At 43.2% G+C, this 19,030-nt stretch overlaps 2 protein-coding genes across 5 annotated transcripts; one reads left to right on the forward strand and one right to left on the reverse strand.

Annotated features, from left to right (window-relative positions):
• Positions 1 to 906: 906 nt before the first annotated feature.
• On the reverse strand, positions 907 to 6,020 carry phospho2 (phosphatase, orphan 2). 3 transcript variants are annotated; one of them, XM_054770568.1, is made up of 4 exons: positions 5,836 to 6,020; positions 5,377 to 5,454; positions 5,076 to 5,170; positions 907 to 4,267 (listed from the first exon to the last, which is right to left on the reverse strand). In XM_054770568.1, coding segments are annotated over exons 1-4 (729 nt in total). In that variant the 5' UTR covers positions 5,838 to 6,020; the 3' UTR covers positions 907 to 3,713. The 3 variants fall into 3 exon arrangements, with proteins under 3 accessions (XP_054626543.1, XP_054626545.1, XP_054626544.1); XM_054770570.1 differs by lacking the exon at positions 5,836 to 6,020 and adding an exon at positions 5,547 to 5,798; XM_054770569.1 differs by lacking the exon at positions 5,836 to 6,020 and having other exon boundaries at positions 5,377 to 5,798.
• Positions 6,021 to 6,347: 327 nt separating this feature from the next.
• syap1 (synapse associated protein 1) lies at positions 6,348 to 12,679 on the forward strand. 2 transcript variants are annotated; one of them, XM_054770566.1, is made up of 9 exons: positions 6,348 to 6,667; positions 8,743 to 8,861; positions 8,962 to 9,028; positions 9,096 to 9,166; positions 9,385 to 9,524; positions 9,614 to 9,765; positions 9,840 to 9,889; positions 11,316 to 11,463; positions 11,547 to 12,679. In XM_054770566.1, exons 1-9 carry the CDS (start codon positions 6,475 to 6,477, stop codon positions 11,675 to 11,677), a joined length of 1,071 nt encoding a protein of 356 aa, XP_054626541.1. In that variant the 5' UTR covers positions 6,348 to 6,474; the 3' UTR covers positions 11,678 to 12,679. The 2 variants fall into 2 exon arrangements, with proteins under 2 accessions (XP_054626541.1, XP_054626540.1); XM_054770565.1 differs by having other exon boundaries at positions 6,351 to 6,667; positions 9,093 to 9,166.
• The last annotated feature ends 6,351 nt before the right edge of the window (positions 12,680 to 19,030 follow it).

Genomic DNA, 19,030 nt, shown 5'->3' on the forward strand with positions numbered 1-19,030 from the left:
TGGTTCTGTTATGGCTTTATTCCCATAATGTTAGAACATTTTCCCCAACCTAATTTTCCAAAACTTCCAACTTTATTTGTTGTTCGTCACGATGTCACGAAGTTCAACGAAAACGTCTTTTTTTCCCTTTAAAATTTCAACTTGATGCTACTAAAATGACGTGGATTACCGCCACCTGCAGGCCTGGGGTGGAACACCATCCAAACCATAATTCCGTGTGTTGGCTGTACCTAATGCTGTGTCCGTGTGGGTGGAGCTCTGACAGAGGATGCGAGGGTAATTGCGTGGCCCCCACGTGTGCGAAAAACGACATCATGTTCATTTCCAATTATTTAGAAATAAAGCGACGGGAGGAGGTCAGAGTTCAGGGTGTGAAGGAGAACGCCCCCCCCCCCCGGAGCTGCCGTATAGGAACCGGAGCGTATGGCTCGCCAGATGTTTGCCCACATGGCCGACGAGGGACCGAGACGTCCACTTTTCAGGCATTCCGTGCGCTCGGTGTCCTCCACCGGCAAGGCGTTCCTGTGGACCAAACATCTACCAACGAAAAGCAGGCACTTGTGAGCCGCAGCGCTTTAAAGCGGAGGTAGCAGGAATGGTGGACCAGACCATCCGTACCAAACATGGACTCTCTTTGCGTTTCCATCTTCTTGTAGGTCCCTTCTGTTGATGGTAACACCGGCGTTTACATTTACGTGTCCGACCGCCCTGCGGCAAATTGCTCCTGACTCAGCAGATCGATGAGCCGCCAGCAAGCGTTCAATCGTGACGCTGATGTCCAAGTCGGCGCCTCTCAGCGGCGCTCAGACAAACACGCACACAAAAGGGCGAGCAGACGCTCGTGCTGCTGTTGAAAATGAGACTGGAGGCTCGCTGGAGACGCCATGACGGCGCTCGGTGGAGGATTTGAAAATCAATTGGCACGCAATGAGATCAAATGAGGGCGTTCAAGCTCGCTGGCAAAGTCGGAGGAAAGTTTTTTTGACAGTAATTGCATTCGCCATCTTGGTCGTTATTCCCGCTCAAACGCGGCAATTAACATTTAAACAACAATGTGGGCTTCGAGGCGATGGCAGCACACGTGACAAGCTGCGTAACGGAGCAGACTGTGCCACGTTGGGGGTGGGGGGGCCAAAGTGCGGCATGGGGGCCCCTTAAGGGCCACTAAAAATATGCCAATTGGCACATTGTAGAAATAAAAGTGGTCCAACAAGGTTGAATGTTTTCCATTCATGCTGCGAGCACGCAGCAGCAGGCACTTTCACCACACAGTTGCTCATTTCGCAGTGATTTCACACAGCAACATAGAAAGGAACGCTACACCTCGCGTCAAACACACAAACACAGCTCCGATACGTAGCGTTACCTTTGGCTGGTGGCCTGAGGCGTTGTGAGCGAGCGTGTGGTGAAGCTAGCAGGCTAGTAGCTAGCTGCTGTGGTGTGGCGAGGTGTCGCGACGCCACTAACGTAGTTCTTGGGCGTAACAATGCTAATAATGATAATAATAGCAATGTCCTGAAGACCATCACACTACCACCACCACGTTTTACTGTTGTTACGATGTAATGGGACACACACCTTCCAAAAAGTTAAACTTTTGTATTTTCCCAAAAGGTCTTTGGGATCATCAAGACGTTTTTTTTGTTCAGCAGTGGTTTTGGCCTTAGGCCATTTTTGCCCGGTATCTTTCCCAGTGACCTCTCGGATGAGTCGTCTGTCGCTGTGCTCTTGGGGTCATTTCGGTCGGCCGGCCACTCTTGGGAAGGTTCACCACTGTTCCATGTTTTCCCCATTTGTGGATAATGGCTCTCACTGTGGTTTGCTGGAGTCCCAAAGCTTTAGAAATGCCTCTATAACCTTTTGCACACTTTCTGAATGACTTTCTTATTTTTCCATTTGTTCCTGATTGTCTTTACATCTCAGCGTGATGTGTGGCTTTTGAGGATCTACTTCACTTTGTCAGGCAGGTCCTATTTAAGTGATTTCTTGATTGAGAACGGGCCAAACCGCCATATTGCGAGGGACGACTGTATTTTTCGGACATGTTGAGTTGTGTAACTGTAAACATGTGGTGCCCTTGGTACTGAACTAAAGTGTGACCTCCTCTCCCGAGTACAAAACACAAAAAGTGACACTTGGCACCGCAGACTTTGGAAGCGACAGACGAGCCCAGGCGGCGCGGCGGTAAACATTTCAGACGATTTAGCAAAAGTCCCCGCGGAGTGGCGCCAGTTGTTTCTGTTTAAGGTTCAGACTGTGCGCGCCAGCTGGGCAGCCTCGCCGTTGGCCGCGCAAACTTCCTTCAACGCGGCGGCGAGAGCCGCGAACAGAAGAGCGATTTGAGGGAGTCAACAAAAGCCCGCCTGGCGCCGCGCTGCGATGCCAGGCTAGGTGTTAAGCTGCGCCGCTTTCACAAAATCCTTTGCTAAATCTCCCAACCAAACTACGCCAAACACGCCGACTTAAAGTAGGAAAACGTACTCATGTGCTTTCTAGGCCACAGCCAAGGTGCCCTTCAACCTCTTCTATGCTAGCTTGGGACAAGCCTGTGTTGTGCAGTGTGCGTTAGTTTTCACAGAAATAGCAGTCTCCTGCCGACTATCGCCTGCTTACAATTAACACCCTTCCTGGGGGGGGGGAGCAAAGTTGATATTAATAATGGCCTTTTTCACCAATATCACAAAGCTGAGATGCAGCCTTTTGTCAAATATATAACTTCTTTGCATCGTTACAAAATATCCACGTGGCAAAGTTGCATCCTTTCATTTTTCACTGTTTGGACACCCCTGATTCATGTGACAAAAGACTGCTAGGTTGGAGCGAATGGGCTGGTGAAATTAGCGCATCAACACTTTGCACCGTTTTATTGATACCCTTGCTTGCTAACTTGCTAATATTTCTGGAGAAAAACAATTGTAGTCGGGCAGGATCGTAAGCGCAGCACAGAGGTTATGTTTTTGTTTGTCTGTTTGTGTTGAAAATAACTTGAAAAGCTCTGAATGGATTTGGATAAAACTTTAAGGAATTGTCGGAAATGGGATATGGAAGAACTGATTACATTTTGTGGCTGATCCGGATCACCATCTGGATTCAGGAATTTTTTTAAGCATGCTAGTATTGCTACCATGCTAATATTAGCATAGTAGCATTTTTATCCATTTTCATGGTAGGCACTTATATGAACACTTAGCACTATCATGCTAGGTGCTAGCATGTTAACATTAGCATAATAGCATTTTTTGTGATCTTTATGAATATTAACTTAAGCGGACACTATTATGCTAGGTGTTATCATGCTAAAGTTAGAATGTTGGCATTCTTTCAATCATTCAAAACCTTCTATGTTGTGTTTTTTATGGGCAAGGAATGTAAATATGTAGATAAAACAAATGTAGGACTAATATTTATGGTGTAAATCACAATATGGGGGCAAGTATGGCGTTTGGCGGAGGTTCTAGTTTTTATTTTGTTAGCTGTCTTGGTTAGCTCAGCGCTTCAACACATCCCACCCTCACGGTTCACTGACTCACAGCCTTGATTCCAGGATGTCTCACGACACACAAGTTAAAACATGTGAAACTAAAATGTCCAATACTGCCTCAATGAATCCAAGTAAAATGTCCAATACTGCCTCAATGAATCCTGACTTGGCAGCCGTTTTGAACAGGAGTGCATTCTGTCCACAGGCGGGGTCCAAAGTGAGCGGGGATGGGTTACGACCTCAAAGCCGCTTTCAGCTCCTCCAGGACTTCCATGCCGCTGCTCCAGGAAATGACCCGAGCCTTCAGCGCGTCCTTTTCGTCTGTCCCGTCCAGCCTGGCCAGCAGTTTCTCCAGGGCGTACCCCTTCCTTGGCATCACCGCGTCACGCCCCCTCAGGCAGGAAGCGGGGCAGAGGTCGTTGCCGCCGTCCCCCACGTAGAAGACGCAGCGGTACTCGGAGCGCTCGGCCAGGTAGACCTCCAGGACCCGTCGCTTGCACAGGTTGTCGGGGCAGCGGCCGCAGTCGTGGGCGTGGTGGCGCCGCACCTCCATGCGGCCCCGCTCGTTGAACCTGGCCGGGTTGGTGAACACGTGGTCCACCGCCGCCAGGAGGCCCGCGGCGCCGAGGATCCAGTCGATGAAGAGGGTGTTGGCGTCGGAGATGACGATGCAGTCGATGGCATTTTTGTTCTCCGATATGAACGTCAGCAAGTCCGTCATTCCCGCCGTGAAGGGAATGCTCTCCATCACGCTGCGGATCCTGTCAGGACCCACTTCCTGCTCTCCTGGACGGACACAAGGTCAAGTTAGGCCGGCTACCTTCTTCCTTATTTCCTCCGCCAGCATACATGTCACGCAGATACGTCATAAAGTGGCACATTGTGGCGCCGCGACGCCATGAAGACCGGTCGGCTCTTTATTTGACAGGAGCCAATCATCAGCTGTGAAAAAACTCACGAGCTTGTCGACTCTTTGGAAACTCACATGAAACTCATCATACGGCAACTTAACACTCAAACGTTACACCTCAGAAATGAACAAACGTGTACCAATACGCCTTTAACATGAAAAAAAAACATTTTAAAATGTTCCATTTCATTTGAGAAAACCATTTCATTGGAGGAGAGCATAGAAAGCATAGAAAATGGCTGCTTTTGTCCACCAGAGGGAGGATCCGGTGGCCGAAGCAAAAAGGTAATTGCAGCAATGCAATGAATGCGTTGCTCAGACTCGATGCCTTATGGGACAGCTTTAAAATGTTTTTTGTAATTTTAATCATATTGGGACATGTTTGTATATTTGTACATACCCCTTTGGAGCATAAAGTTACCGTGTGATGAATTTAGTGCTGTTAGTAAAGTGTTCTTGATAGCGTTATACTGGTGTTCACACTACGTCCAGTGGGTTGACAAGCTGCTAGCTCGTGATTGGCTCCTGCCCAACAAAGAGCTACCGTTTCCTATGCTCCAACTATGAAAATATTCCATTTCTAAATAAGGAATCCTACTTTGCGGAAATTCACTTATCACGGGCGGCCCCGTAACCGGTTTTAACGGCGATCACGAGGGACTGCTGTGATGAGGTTATACTTACCGATGTAGTTCATGACTCTTCCCATGAATTCAGTCCAGTGGCCTTTCCTGTAAGAGTTCCTCACGGTCTCAGGCAAGGTCTGATCAGGAAGGCATCTAAAAAATAAAAAAAACTTGTGTAAATTCACCAGGGTGACGATTTCTATGTACAAAATAATACTCAAATCATGTCCAACCTGGGCATTATCTTTGTAAATGCACCATTTTAGCTCCAGTTATTGTAGCTAATGTTATGCCCCGTGAGCACATCTGCGGGATATATCCTACAGAGGCAGTACGCTATTAAATAATCCATATTTTACCTGATCACCCACGTGTCGCTGTTGTCATCGACCACGGTGTGGTCGAAATCCAGCACCATCAGAGTCTTCATAGTTCCCCTACAACAACAACAGAAATTCAACGGCAACCTCTAAAATAATAAGAAAGCGTCTAATGAGCCCCCTAAATGTTGTCATACTACACGACACACCAGACAACTCCCCCGTTTCCCGTTGTATTTGTTTTTTCTCCCGTATTTGAACTTTCATGGGGGGGAGAAACATCCCCGGCAACACCGGCGTTTCACATCCTGTTGCCGGGAAAGTCGGGCCTTCAAAATAAAAGCAGCACGCCAGGAAATTACATTTTTACGTTTGCCTTATTTTCTCATGCAAACGCTGACAGCTGTGCTCAAAGTCAGAAGTATAAATTACCCTCAACATCTCTGTATTTATGTATTCCACCTTATAGCAGAGTAAGCGAGATTACACGAGACTTACATTTTAAATTCAGCGTTCTTTAAACTGAGTTTGGTGTACAAGTGATTGTTAAATTAAGATGTTCAGCTTCCGCTTCCTCTATAATTACGACATTCGGATCATGTTTTGGAGAATAACCATCGTGTCGTCAGAGCAAACCCCAACGTCGTCGAGACGAAAACAAATTGACCTCTTCCGGTATGACGTCTTCCTCTCGTCGTGGATTTGCCTCAAGACGTGCTCACTCGTTGCTGCCACCCGCTGGCAAGATAACCGCAGTGCACGCCTATTGTTTGCGTTACACTCACTGAGCTCTTTGACAATTTGTGCGTGGATTCGTTTTGTCAAAGTAACAATTTTAGATGTATTCAGTTTTATTCTGATGTATTCCTCATTCTGGTCACTGCTGGAAACCCTAAAACTCGCAAACTTAAGATGTCTTACCGCTGTATGGTCTCTAGATGGCGGTAAAACGCACATACGTATATACGCACACACACACACACACACACACACACACACTGATTTAAACAAGCGAAGAAGAAATCTTGCCTTTTCCTTTACTACTTCCTGGTCGCGTACAACGTAATCTGCAACTCTAGCTAACGCCCCCTCCCCCCAATCGCTGTTTGTTTGGTTTTGTTTTTATCACGGTTTAAAATGCTGCGAGGTTTAGGGTCGTGGTTGGGTTTAGAGAACCCGACGCCGGCACAGAAGCCGAGCTCGGAGCAGTGGGAGGAAAAGGTGGTGGAAGCCCAAAATGAGGTAAACAAACCGCAGTCAGCAGCTGGCCAAGATGGTGAAGAAGAGCATGAAAGCATCCAAAGACAGGAAAACAACCAGGGACTGGGCGGTGAGCAATTCTCATTATCTGAGCCTATCCATTTAAATCACGGATTATAGCCGTTTAAATCGCAATTTTTATGTACTGTGGCTTTCAAGAACTTGTTTGCTCAACAACTCAAAGCATGTGTTTGTTTCTGGACTGACGTCATCCACGTCATACCGTTCGAAATCTGTGAGATAAACGAAAGCAGAGTAAAACAGCTCTCATATGGCCATGTATTTATAAACAAGCATTTTGTCGTGCCCGCTTTGACACCCAAACTCCTGATGAGCAGAGAGGGTGTCTGGACTTGGGGAGCACACAGGACTCACCTCTCATGGTGACATCAGCTGATGTGCGCAGGGTTCTGAACAAAACAAACCCACGAAAAGCAGCAGGCCCAGACAACATCTCAGGACGTGCACTTCGGGTTTGCTCATCAGAGCTAGCTGATGTGCTTGCTGACATATTTAACCTGTCGCTTGCACAAGCATCTGTACCGACCTGCTTTAAGTCCACCATCATAGTGCCCTTTCTCACCTACAGGGCCAGGACACATATGTCAGAATGCTATTTATAGACTATAGCTCTGCTTTTAACACAGTCAGCCCCCACAAACTCACAAATAAGCTCCTCACACTTGGCCTGTCACCCTCCCTCTGTAACTGGGTGTTTAACTTTCTAACAGGCAGGCCCCAGTCAGTCAGAGTCCCCAATCGCACATCCAGCTCAAGAATTGTGAGCACTGGGACCCCCCAGGGGTATGTGCTGAGTCCGCTCCTCTACACGCTCTTCACCTACGATTGCGTGGCCTCCCAGAACAACACCAGCATCATTAAATTTGCGGATGACACTACAGTCATCGGACTGATCACTGATGGTGTTGAAACATCATACAGAAGAGAGGTGGCGGACCTCATAGCTTGGTGTCGTGATAACAATCTCCTTCTCAATACAGATAAGACTAAAGAGATGATCATCGACCCAAGAACAAGGGAAAAGGAGCCACATAGACCCCTGTTTATTGATGAGACTGAGGTGGAGAGGGTGAAAACCTTCAAGTTCCTTGGCACACACATCAGCGAGGACCTCACCTGGTCTCACAACACCCAACAAATTATGAAGAAGTCCCAAAGGAGACTGTACTTCCTGAGAAGACTGAGGAAATTTGGCATGTCCACCACAATCCTTAGTTGCTCCTACAGATGCACTATGGAAAGTGTCCTTACCGCCTCCATCACTGTTTGGTACGGTAACTGTACAACACGTGATAGGAAGGCACTCCAGCGGGTGATCAAGACCTCACAGAACATTGTTGGGGCAGCCCTCCCCTCACTGCAAGACATTTATAAAACTAGAGTCCTACGAAGAACACACAACCTCATCAAGGACAGCACACATCCACAACACTCATTATTCACACTCCTACCGTCAGGCAGACGCTACAGGAGTTTGAAGTCCAGGACCAGAACGCTGGCAAACAGCTTTTACCCACAGGCCATCAGGCTTCTCAACCAAGCACTCACACACGCCGCATGCAACACACGCACACACTCATAGCACTTTATTATTGATTTATTTATTTGTATTATTTATTTGTATTAATGTCTCTTCTGTTGTTGTTGCTTAATTTATTGGTATATATGTTTATGTTTCTTATGTTCTTATTCTTTTTCTTGTGTTTTCTTTCTTCTCTTGGGAGAATGAACAGAATAAGAATTTCATTGCATGGTATAACTGCTGTTTTACTATGCATATGACAGTAAACTCTTCAATCTTGAATCTTAAGGAGCAAACTGCTTAGTCAGCGTGACCAGTGCTGATGTGTTCATGGTAAACGTCAGTACGGCAAGTGTACGTCAGATGAGTAGCGACATTTCAAAGCGCACGCAGAGCTTGACAGAGCTTTTGGATGCTGACCACTCATGATATTTCAAAGGGATCAATAAAATAACGTCAATCAGGAGGTTACCCACAGCCACAGTTGCTAATGCCAATGTTTTTTGATCTTGGAGACTGTGGTTAATTGAGTGGAGACATTGTTATGTACTTTGAGAAACGTCTTTTGAGGACAAATGCAGTCTCCTCCCCCCTTCTTCCAGACTACATTTTCAGTTTTGCATCCAGCGTGACCAAGAAGATCTCAGACTCGGTGGTGGAGACCTCTCAGACGATCAAGAAGAGCGTGGAAGAGGGAAAGATCGACGGCATCATCGACAAGGTGCGTCGACTTGCTTGGCAACAACAACAAAATGACGTCGGTTTCTGTTGTGTGTGTGTGTGTGTGTGTGTGTGATTTGAGGGTTTCGCTTGGCTTGCAGACCTTTTTGGGAGACTTCCACAAGGAGCAGGAGAAGTTTGTCCTGGAAAAGAAGGCAAAAAGATCAGGTATGGACTCACAGGAAGCATTTGATGAGGAGGAAGCCCCCGTTTAATTTGCTGTTTTGTCCAGAAGCGGCGGTGCCTCCCTGGGTGGGCTACAACGAAGAGGAGACCATCCAGCAGCAGATCCTCGCTCTGTCGGCTGTAAGCAACGTACTTGATGTATTTGATTGCTATTTCAAAGGTTTGGGGTCATGGTGAGGTGTGGAGATGTCCACTGCTGCACATTTTCCATTCTTTTCTCTCTAATTAGACAGCCAGTGTCACTTAATCACAGAAAACCACAGCGTATCATCCCTGGCACCGTGCGCCTTAGAAGGTGTCACCTGTGAAGCCCCTGAAAGTGTCATATTCCGTGTTAGGACAAGCGGAACTTCCTGCGTGACCCCCCGGCTGGCGTCCAATTCCACTTTGACATGGAGCAGATGTACCCGCTGGCTGCTGTCATGCTGGAGGAAGACCAGCTCCTCAACCGCATGCGCTTCGACCTGGTGCCCAAGCAGTCAGTGGAATCGGCAGACACCCGTCATGTGTTTTTTGCAACCCCCGAGAGTGTGTGTGTGTGTGTGTCACCTCGGTTGTCTTTGACAGCGTGAAGGAGGATGTGTTCTGGAGGAACTACTTCTACCGCGTGTCGCTGATCAAGCAGTCGGCACAGCTGACGGCGCTGGCGGCCCAGCAGCAACAAAAGGACGGCGAGGACAGGGGGGTCAGCGTGTCTCCTGATGACGTGGTCTTAACAGGTGGGATATGCCTATTTGTTAAGTACAGGACTGGCACGTGGGCAGCTTCAGAACTCTCTTTGCTGTCCCGGCAGACAACGTCAGGCCAAAAACTCCACCCGTTTCCATCGGAGACATGCAGAAGGTAACACACACACACACACACACACACACGCGTATTATTACTGGGGCTGTCATGAACGGTGTTCACTCATTTATTTAATGAATTAGGTTAAAATTGGTAGCGTAACTAACACACGTGCACCCCTCTGTAGTGACGGAGGAACCATCGCGTCTCCACACAGCGTCGGACACTCTTTCATAACGTTATTCTGAACCGAACACAACAGCAGTCCGATTCCAACAACGTGGATGTATCTCCAACTCAAACACATCTCTAGTCCGTCACTCGACTACAGCGAGGTGCATTTAGGGGCACACCAAACATCACATCAAAGTCTTCATTATGCGTGCGTGTTTGGTGGAAATAGAAAACCAGGAAGTGGATATTCTTGTCACTGACTAGCGTAAGTCTTACTGCGGAAGGACAGTTTGCTGCATTGCAGTGTGCTCGGAAATCCCAGGGAACACAGCTACACGCCAGGCAGTGGTGTCTTTGAACGCAACACCTCACGGTTCGTAGTAAGTTGGTAAAAGTGAGGTTCAAATGTTCTGCTACTATTAGACTGGATTTTCAGACGTGTGCTGTTGTTTTTAGCGTGATTGAAATAGTCAGCTCATTTGGAGCTGATAATACATGCAAATATATGACATTGTCCTTTATCGTTTTGTTCAAAACGTATCGTAAAAAAGGCATATTTAACACTAAAAATCCTTTTTGCATGAAAGTTTGGAATGCAGAGTAAATGCGTGGCTTTTAGTGGGATTGGTTTTGACCCCAAAGCAGGGGTGTCCACAGCTCCCCAGTGCCAGCAGCACTCATGCACACTTCCAGCACCACGCTTTATTGCAGGTAGGATACCATTATTAGTTTAAGTTGCCAAGGTGTTTGAATAAAGTGTGTTTAACGTGCGGACAACCAAGAACATCTGAGAAATGGTTGAGGAATTTTCCAGTTTTGCAAAATGACTAAAAAGGTCAAATGTCCTGCAAACAGTTAGATTATCCTGGAAAAGCATTTTTCCTCCCTGCCTTTTGAGCAAATGCAAACGGGTTTTTGTGTGTCATCTTATCTTCTGGGCAGCATTAAAGCAGGGCACCCCTCTGCTTTGATCCGGCACGGCGCCCCGCGCGGCTCTACCAGCCAATCAGGCTTGCATTCCCACGTAGAGCGGTTCTGCAACCCAGCGCTCCCAGGACTTGGCTCCACAGAGACAAAACTAGCGGCTGTCACTTAAAGCGATGCTACTATTGGTCCACGACTGTGAGGTCTTTCTCTCCCACGGCTTCAGGCTTCTCCATGTACTCTGTTGTGACGGGCAGCGGAACCTGAGTTGGCATAAACGAGTGTGACTTAAGATGGCTAAATTAGCATTACAGCTACCAATCCTTCCATTTCACTTGTTGTATGCGACCAAAATAAAACCTGCTGTCCCTGCACCCCCCCTCAGCCGCCTCATGAAGAAGAGGAGGAGATATCGACGAGTCCCGGCGTCTCCGAGTTTGTGAGCGACGCGTTCGACTCGGCGGCCATCGACCGTGAGGACCTGAGGAAGGAGATGGAGCAGCTGGTGCTGGATAAGGACAGCACTCCTGACGGTCAGCATTCAGCATCAGTCCAGCTATTGTTTAGCGGCTCGTATGAGCGCAGGAAGTCCTCATCCCTCTTCTCCTTCCTCCAGAGGAGCAGTCAGACTGGGAGAAGGAGCTTCAGCAGGAGCTGCAGGAGTACGAGGTGGTGACCGAGTCGGACAACAAAGACGACCAGTGGGATCAAGAGATTGAGCAGATGCTGCAGGCTGACGACAGCTAGATGGATACGTTGATGAAGATGTACATTTTCCTAAAAATTCTTCTTCTCCACAACTTCCTAGCATACTGGAAGAAGTGGAAACTTGTAAACTTTCCTGATGAGATCATAGCAAGTGAGTAGAGTAGATCGCCGCTGTTTGCGGGGGTTACGTTCCATGCCCCGCACAAACGGCGACTTGCCAATTTTTGATACTCTAAACCCAAATAATTTGCCTCTCACCGTTTATTCAATGCATTTTAAAGTCTGTTTTATGCATTAAGGACAACAAAATCTTACTGCTGGAAAATGTTGATCAAATTGACTTGCGAGACAGCGCCTTCTGCTGGATTTCTAGCTGCGGCAGTCGTTTTTCCCCCGTGGGTGTAGCGCCTTCAAACCACTTTCTAGCATAAAAACGACATCATTATTTACTAGTTATCATGAGGTTGCTGTGTTAATCTACCATTTTTTGGTTTTCTGGGGAGCTAAAGATCTACTTCTTTGTCGGATTCTCCAGTGTCCTGCGGAATCGGCCAAGAGGAGAGGAATGCAGATTTACCCCGCACTCAACCTTAACATGTACGGGCTAGTTTATTAAAAACATTTTCTATACATAGTTCCCCACTGGGATGTAATATCATTCCCTAAAATGAGCAGGATGGTGCCCCTTCAATGCAGAGAAAAGAAACCGTGAATGGGCACAGATCTACTGTTTCACCTCTTTTTTTTTTTTTTCTTTTTACTGTTTCACCTCTGCTGGAACATTCTGGCCTTCTCTTGACGTCGTTACTTAGTGATAGCGGACATTTTGCGCTAGAGGGCGCCACAGTTACAAAAACTAACCGTAAGGCCTGTATGACGTCACAGATCTCGTTGAAATTCTTTATTCTGAAGACTTTGTTTCCACTTTGCTTTGTGCTGGCTTGTACAGTAAATCTTTTACTACTACTTGATTATCTAACAGAAGTCAAATGTAAAGTAAGTTGAATGATGTAAATAAAGACAGTACAGTATTGGAAAGAACTTACTTAGCAAGGCTTCTCTGTCCTTAAACGATTGGAGTTTTTGCAGAAATATTTGAATAAATGGGTTGAATAAGGCCTAGTAGTAGCATGTTCGTGTATTTCTTTGCCTAGACTAAGCATTTTCAAGCATAAAAATGGTTCAATGGACTAAATACAAATATAAGGGGATCTATAATATATACCTGTGAGGGAGCTGCCAACCCTCCCTCACTGATCAGGTGTATGCCCCGCCCACACACTCTTTTCTATTAGTGTACAATGTATCTAGTTTCTTATGACATTTTGGTTAGTCCTTTATTTATATTGTATCTATTTGCCAATTCATCTTTAACGGCTAATGATTGGATCCTTAATTAGTTAGTTTTTCACATCGAAGTTATTGGTTGTTTCGAATGTCTCATCAGTTTCTCCTTTCTTTGAGGGGATTGGTTGGGGCACAAGCATGGCAGCGCGGCCAGGTGCATGTCATCACCCTGATTGGACTCTCCCAAGTTTCGCCTGGAGGAGGGGAGGGTTAACTATGCAGGGGCGGGAGAATGCTGTCGGACTGTCTTGTGGTACCTGGAATAAATATGATGAGCTCGCAACCTCAGCTTCTGGCGTATACTTCAGATGCTACGGCTATCCTGGGCTAGTACGAGGCCATTTTTACAACTGGAAATCTTACAGTAGCACTTTTATTCTCGTAAATGTTATGACCTTCACGTAACTTTACGACTTTTTTCTCAATCGTTATTCTCTTAATGTGTTTTTTTTTTCTCGTAAATGTACGACTTATTCTTGTAAATTTACGGCTTTTCCCTCATGTATGACACCATGACACGTAATAATACAACTTTATTCTCCTAACAGTACGACTTTTCTTCTTCTTTCTCAGAAATGTACGTTTTTCTCATAAATATGACGTTTTTCTCGTAAATGTACGACTTTATTCTCGTAAATGTGCAACTTAATTCTTGTATATGTATGACCTTTTTTTCTTGTGGTAAATTTACGTCTTTATTCTCGTAAATTTATACTACTTTATTCACATGAATTTACGACTTTTATCCACGTAGATTTACAAGTGTTTTCATGTAAATTGACAACTTTTTTTCCTCCCTCTGACCCATATGACACCGTGACACGTAATATTACCACTTTATTCTCGTATATTTGCAGCTTTATTCTTGTAGTATTAAAATAGCACTTTATTCTCATAAATGTATGACTTTTATTCTCGGAAATTTACAACTTTATACGAGAAAAAAAGTCGCAAATTTATGAGAATAAAGTCAATTTCCGACTTTCTCTTGGGAATGTCAGATGATTTTATATTGAATGTATAGTGATACTGCGTGGTATAAAAGCACAGCCTTGTACATAAAATGTACTGGAAGGTGTAATAGAAACATGCCAGCATGATGCAATGAATACTTGTGTTGGGGTGTGTCTTTATAAACGCAGTGTTTTCCTCTCATTAGATGGTGCAGGTGTGTTATCAGTATGCATGGTGGCTGCTGAAATGATGCGTTCAATGTCATACCAAGTGAAGCGGGTGTTTTGACTGCAGCTGGTGGTCCAGGAAGGGGGAAAGTCCACGAGGGCTGGTGACTAGGCGGCGTTGGAACGATGGCAAAGGAAGGAATGGGATGGATGTTTTGTTTGGTAGAAAGTCTGTAATCACGTAGCGGCATAACTGCGGGCAGACACGCAGACGTGTTCGTGCACGTACAAGCAAACGCTCGACACCCCCAAAGCCCCGCCTCCCAGCAAGTCTTTTTACTGTCTATCTGTTGTCCGATGTAGCAGATGCCGTGTAGCAACATCAACAGTCTTCTTGCTGGCACAGACAGCACACACACAACACAACAGTTGGTCAAATGGGGCGTGTCTGTGAACTTTGACCCCACCTGCCTTCAGCACGAAGAGTGGGGTGATTTTAAAACAAATAGGCTTCTTGATGGATGGATGCATGTGGATACTGTATATCAGTGATAGATGGATGCATGGATACTGTATATCAGTGATACATGATACATTATAGATGGATGCATGGATACTGTATATCAGTGAAAGATGATACATTATAGATGGATGCATGGATACTGTATATCAGTGAAAGATGATACATTATAGATGGATGCATGGATACTGTATATCAGTGATAGATGATACATTATAGATGAATGCATGGATACTGTATATCAGTGAAAGATGATACATTATAGATGGATGCATGGATACTGTATATCAGTGATAGATGATACATTATAGATGGATGGATGGATACTGTATATCAGTGATAGATGATACATTATAGATGGATGCATGGATACTGTATATCAGTGATAGATGATACATTATAGATGGATGGATGGATACTGTATATCAGTGATAGATGATACATTATAGATGGATGCATGGATACTGTATATCAGTGATAGATGATACATTATAGATGGATGCATGGATACTGTATATCAGTGAAAGATGATACATTATAGATGGATGCATGGATACTGTATATCAGTGATACATGATACATTATAGATGGATGCATGGATACTGTATATCAGTGATAGATGATACATTATAGATGGATGGATGGATACTGTATATCAGTGAAAGATGATACATTATAGATGGATGCATGGATACTGTATATCAGTGATAGATGATACATTATAGATGGATGCATGGATACTGTATATCAGTGATAGATGATACATTATAGATGGATGCATGGATACTGTATATCAGTGATAGATGATACATTATAGATGGATGCATGGATACTGTATATCAGTGATAGATGATACATTATAGATGGATGCATGGATACTGTATATCAGTGATAGATGGATGCATGAATATGCATATATTACGACTTCTTTCCTGGAAAATTTACAACTTTTTTTCTCCTAAATTTACAACTTTTTTCTCGTAAAGTTATGACTTTTTTCTCAGAAATGTATGACTTTTTGTCATATTATTACAACTTTATTCTCGTAATATTAAAAAAAAAATCTTTATGATTTTATTCTTGTAATATTATGACTTTTGTCTTGTAAATTTACAACTTTGCTTCTCATGAAGTTACGACTTTTTTCTCGTAAAATTACGACTTTTGTTCTTGTAAATTTACAACTTTGTTTCTCTAAAGTCATGGCTTTGTTCTTGTAAATTTAGGACTTTTTTCCCATTTGCTACTTTTTTCCTGTAATGTTACGACTTTTTTTCTTGTAAAGTTATGACTATATTACAACTTTTTCAACTATATTACAATTTTATTCTCATAAATTTACTATTTATCTCGTAAATGTACAACTTTTCTTCTCATAAATGTATAACTTTATTCTTGTAAATGTACAACTTTTTTCTCATGAATGTACAACTTTTTTTCTTGTAATGTTACGACTTTTTTTCTCGTAAAGTTGCGACTTTATTTTTGTAATGTTAGGACTTTTATTCTCATAAATTCACAACTTTTTTCTCATAAATTTACAACTTTATTTTTGATGTTTGTTTTTTTTTTCCAAATACTTCAACTTTCTCCTTAAATGATTTTCATGCATTTTCTTCTCATGATATTATGACTTTATTCCCACAATATTCTAACTTTATTTTGGTATAATTTTTCTCCTAATATTACGATGTTATTCTTGTAAAAATACAACTTTTTCTCAATGTTATGATAATAAACTCGGAATATTGCGTCTTTTTCCCTCCTTAGAATGCCATTTTTTTCTCCTAATATTTTGACTTTACTCTTGTAAAATTACAGCTGTTTTTTTTCTATTTTTGCTCTTTTTTTTTTTTCCAGTGCGACAAAATGACAATTTTTCCTCATAATATTATGACGTCATCCTCATAAAATTACAACTTTTTCTTGTTAGGTTTTTTCCTCTTCATATTTTTGCCTTATTCTTATAAAATTATTGCAGATTTTTCCATTTTTGCTGCTGTTTTTTTTTAAAGTATAATCATATAATAATTTATAATTTGTTTTTTTGTTATATTTTTAGAACGTACCACGGACCAAAAAACAAACCAAAAAACTGTGGGCCAAAAATGGCCCCCGGGCCACTCTTTGGACACGCCTGCGTTAGCTGGATGGATGGATGAAGCTATAAATCAATGACGCTGTCGGAACGTAACGTGGGCGGGGTCTCGCCTCCCTCTTGATTGACAAATGTGTCATTAGGAGGAGGCTCCAACGTTCAGGGCAGACGATCAATTCTCCTTCCTGTTGTGTCTTTGTCCGTTTATCACCGTGCCTCAGCTGCTCTCGCCCGTAACCATGGCGACAAAGCCACCTGCCCCATGTGGACCATTTATTGCTTAAGCTACCTTTTAATAATGCATGCATGCACGTGTGAGTTCCAGACAAAGGGATGAGACATCACATAAATATATACGCAGCATACTGTGTTTATATATCTGTATGTAAATAGAAATATATATATATATATATATATATATATATATGTCAGTATATGTGTCAATAGCAACACTACGCCCTTGGGAAACCACCAAGAATGAGAAATGGGTGTGGGCAGAAAGGGTGTGATGGCGAAGGTGAGAAAAGAGAGAAGGCGCCAAGACAACGCTGACTGCACACGAATCCGACTGAAGAAGAAACTGAGTTATGTGGTACATCAAATACTAGCTACTCTCAAAGGGAGACAGACGGGAAAAAACTATGCTGCTAAAATAAGCGTGAAAGGTAAAAAATGGGATTCTATAAAAAATTCAAATGGAAAAACAGAATTGTAAAAGTGACGCCCGCGTCCTTTGACTTTTCAGTATGCGGCCCTCGACGAAAAAAGTTTGGACACCCCTCATTTGAAAGTGTCTCAATCGGCCAGAAGTGTTTCCGGTATTCCTTTTTTAAAGAGCTGAAGTCTGGGAAATACGCACAAGGACAGCTAAAATAGTCTGAACCCAGAAAGTTCAAGAAAAAGTCCACTTTTTTTGGAATTATGGCCATCGGCCACAATCCTGATGTGACACGTGAACACACGCCTTCGTCTTTCCCGGGCCTTCTAAAGATATAAAAAGAGGCAGGTTCAGTGTTTCCTCATTTTTCCTGGAGGAAAATAGCCCGCCATAAGTGAAATCCGCCAAGTATCCATTAATTTCATCATGATTAGATATGTTTTAAGGCTGTGAAACCCCCACCATTCACCGGGTATACATACAGTATATACATACAGTATATCTCAGACGGGCACTCACAATTTCTCACATTTCTCTCGTTTAAACACTCAAAGTTCAAATGTCGTTTGAATTTTAATGCCGAACCTTTGAGGTTGGACAAAAGTAATTATGGCCACACTTTACAATAAGGTACAAAAAAATACAGTAGTTACTGAGGAACTAATAGCTAAGGCACATCAATTTAGATTAGTGACTGAGGAACTAATGAGGAACTAATGACTAGGCACTGACTAAGACACATACATTTATACTAGTTACTGTGGAACTAATTAACTAATGAGGAATTAATGACTAAGGTACATAAATTTATACTAGTTACTGAGGAACTAATAAGGAACTCATGAATAAGGTAGATACATTTAGAATAGTTACTGAGGAACTAATGAGGAATTAATGACTAAGGCACATGAATTTATACTAGTTACTGAGGAACTAAATGAAGAACTCATGAGGAACTAATGACTAAGGCACATAAATTTATACTAGTTACTGAGGAACTAATGACTAAAGTACATAAATGTATACTAGTTACAGAGGAACTAATGAAGAACTCATGAGTAACTAATGACTAATGTACATACATTTATACTAGTTACTGAGGAACTAAATGAAGAACTCATGAGGAACTAATGACTAAGGCACATAAATTTATACTAGTTACTGAGGAACTAATGACTAAGGTACATAAATGTATACTAGTTACAGAGGAACTAATGAAGAACTCATGAGTAACTAATGACTAATGTACATACATTTATACTAGTTACAGAGGAACTAATGAAGAACTAATAAGGAACTAATGACTAACGTACATAAATTTATACTAGTTACAGAGGAACTAATGAACTCATGAGGAACTAATGACTAAGGTACATAAATTTATACTAGTTACAGAGGAACTAATCAAGAACTAATGAGGAACTAAGGACTAAGGCACATAAATTTATACTAGTTACAGAGGAACTAATGAAGAACTCATGAGGAACTAATGAGTAGAGTACTGTAGTTACTAAGGAACTAAGGCACATAAATTGAAAGTAGTTACTGAGGCACTAATGAGTAGTGGTTAGGTACGTTTGTTCCTCATGAACCTTTTTGTAAAGTGTTACCGTAATTATTAAGTGACTCGTGCGCATTTCACTCCTCT

This window comes from Dunckerocampus dactyliophorus, chromosome 3 (assembly GCF_027744805.1).
Source record: "Dunckerocampus dactyliophorus isolate RoL2022-P2 chromosome 3, RoL_Ddac_1.1, whole genome shotgun sequence".
In the NCBI taxonomy this organism is placed as follows: domain Eukaryota; kingdom Metazoa; phylum Chordata; class Actinopteri; order Syngnathiformes; family Syngnathidae; genus Dunckerocampus; species Dunckerocampus dactyliophorus.

Excerpts from the sequence above, each read along its gene's own strand:
- syap1 (XM_054770565.1), top strand. The coding sequence starts at position 6,475 with ATGCTGCGAGGTTTAGGGTCGTGGTTGGGTTTAGAGAACCCGACGCCG. Across the intron at positions 9,525-9,613 it reads TTCGACCTGGTGCCCAAGCA|CGTGAAGGAGGATGTGTTCT; the intron begins GTCAGTGGAATC and ends TGTCTTTGACAG. Across the intron at positions 9,766-9,839 it reads TGATGACGTGGTCTTAACAG|ACAACGTCAGGCCAAAAACT; the intron begins GTGGGATATGCC and ends CTGTCCCGGCAG.
- phospho2 (XM_054770568.1), bottom strand. Across the intron at positions 5,171-5,376 it reads AGCGACACGTGGGTGATCAG|ATGCCTTCCTGATCAGACCT; the intron begins GTAAAATATGGA and ends TTTATTTTTTAG. Across the intron at positions 4,268-5,075 it reads AAGAGTCATGAACTACATCG|GAGAGCAGGAAGTGGGTCCT; the intron begins GTAAGTATAACC and ends GTGTCCGTCCAG.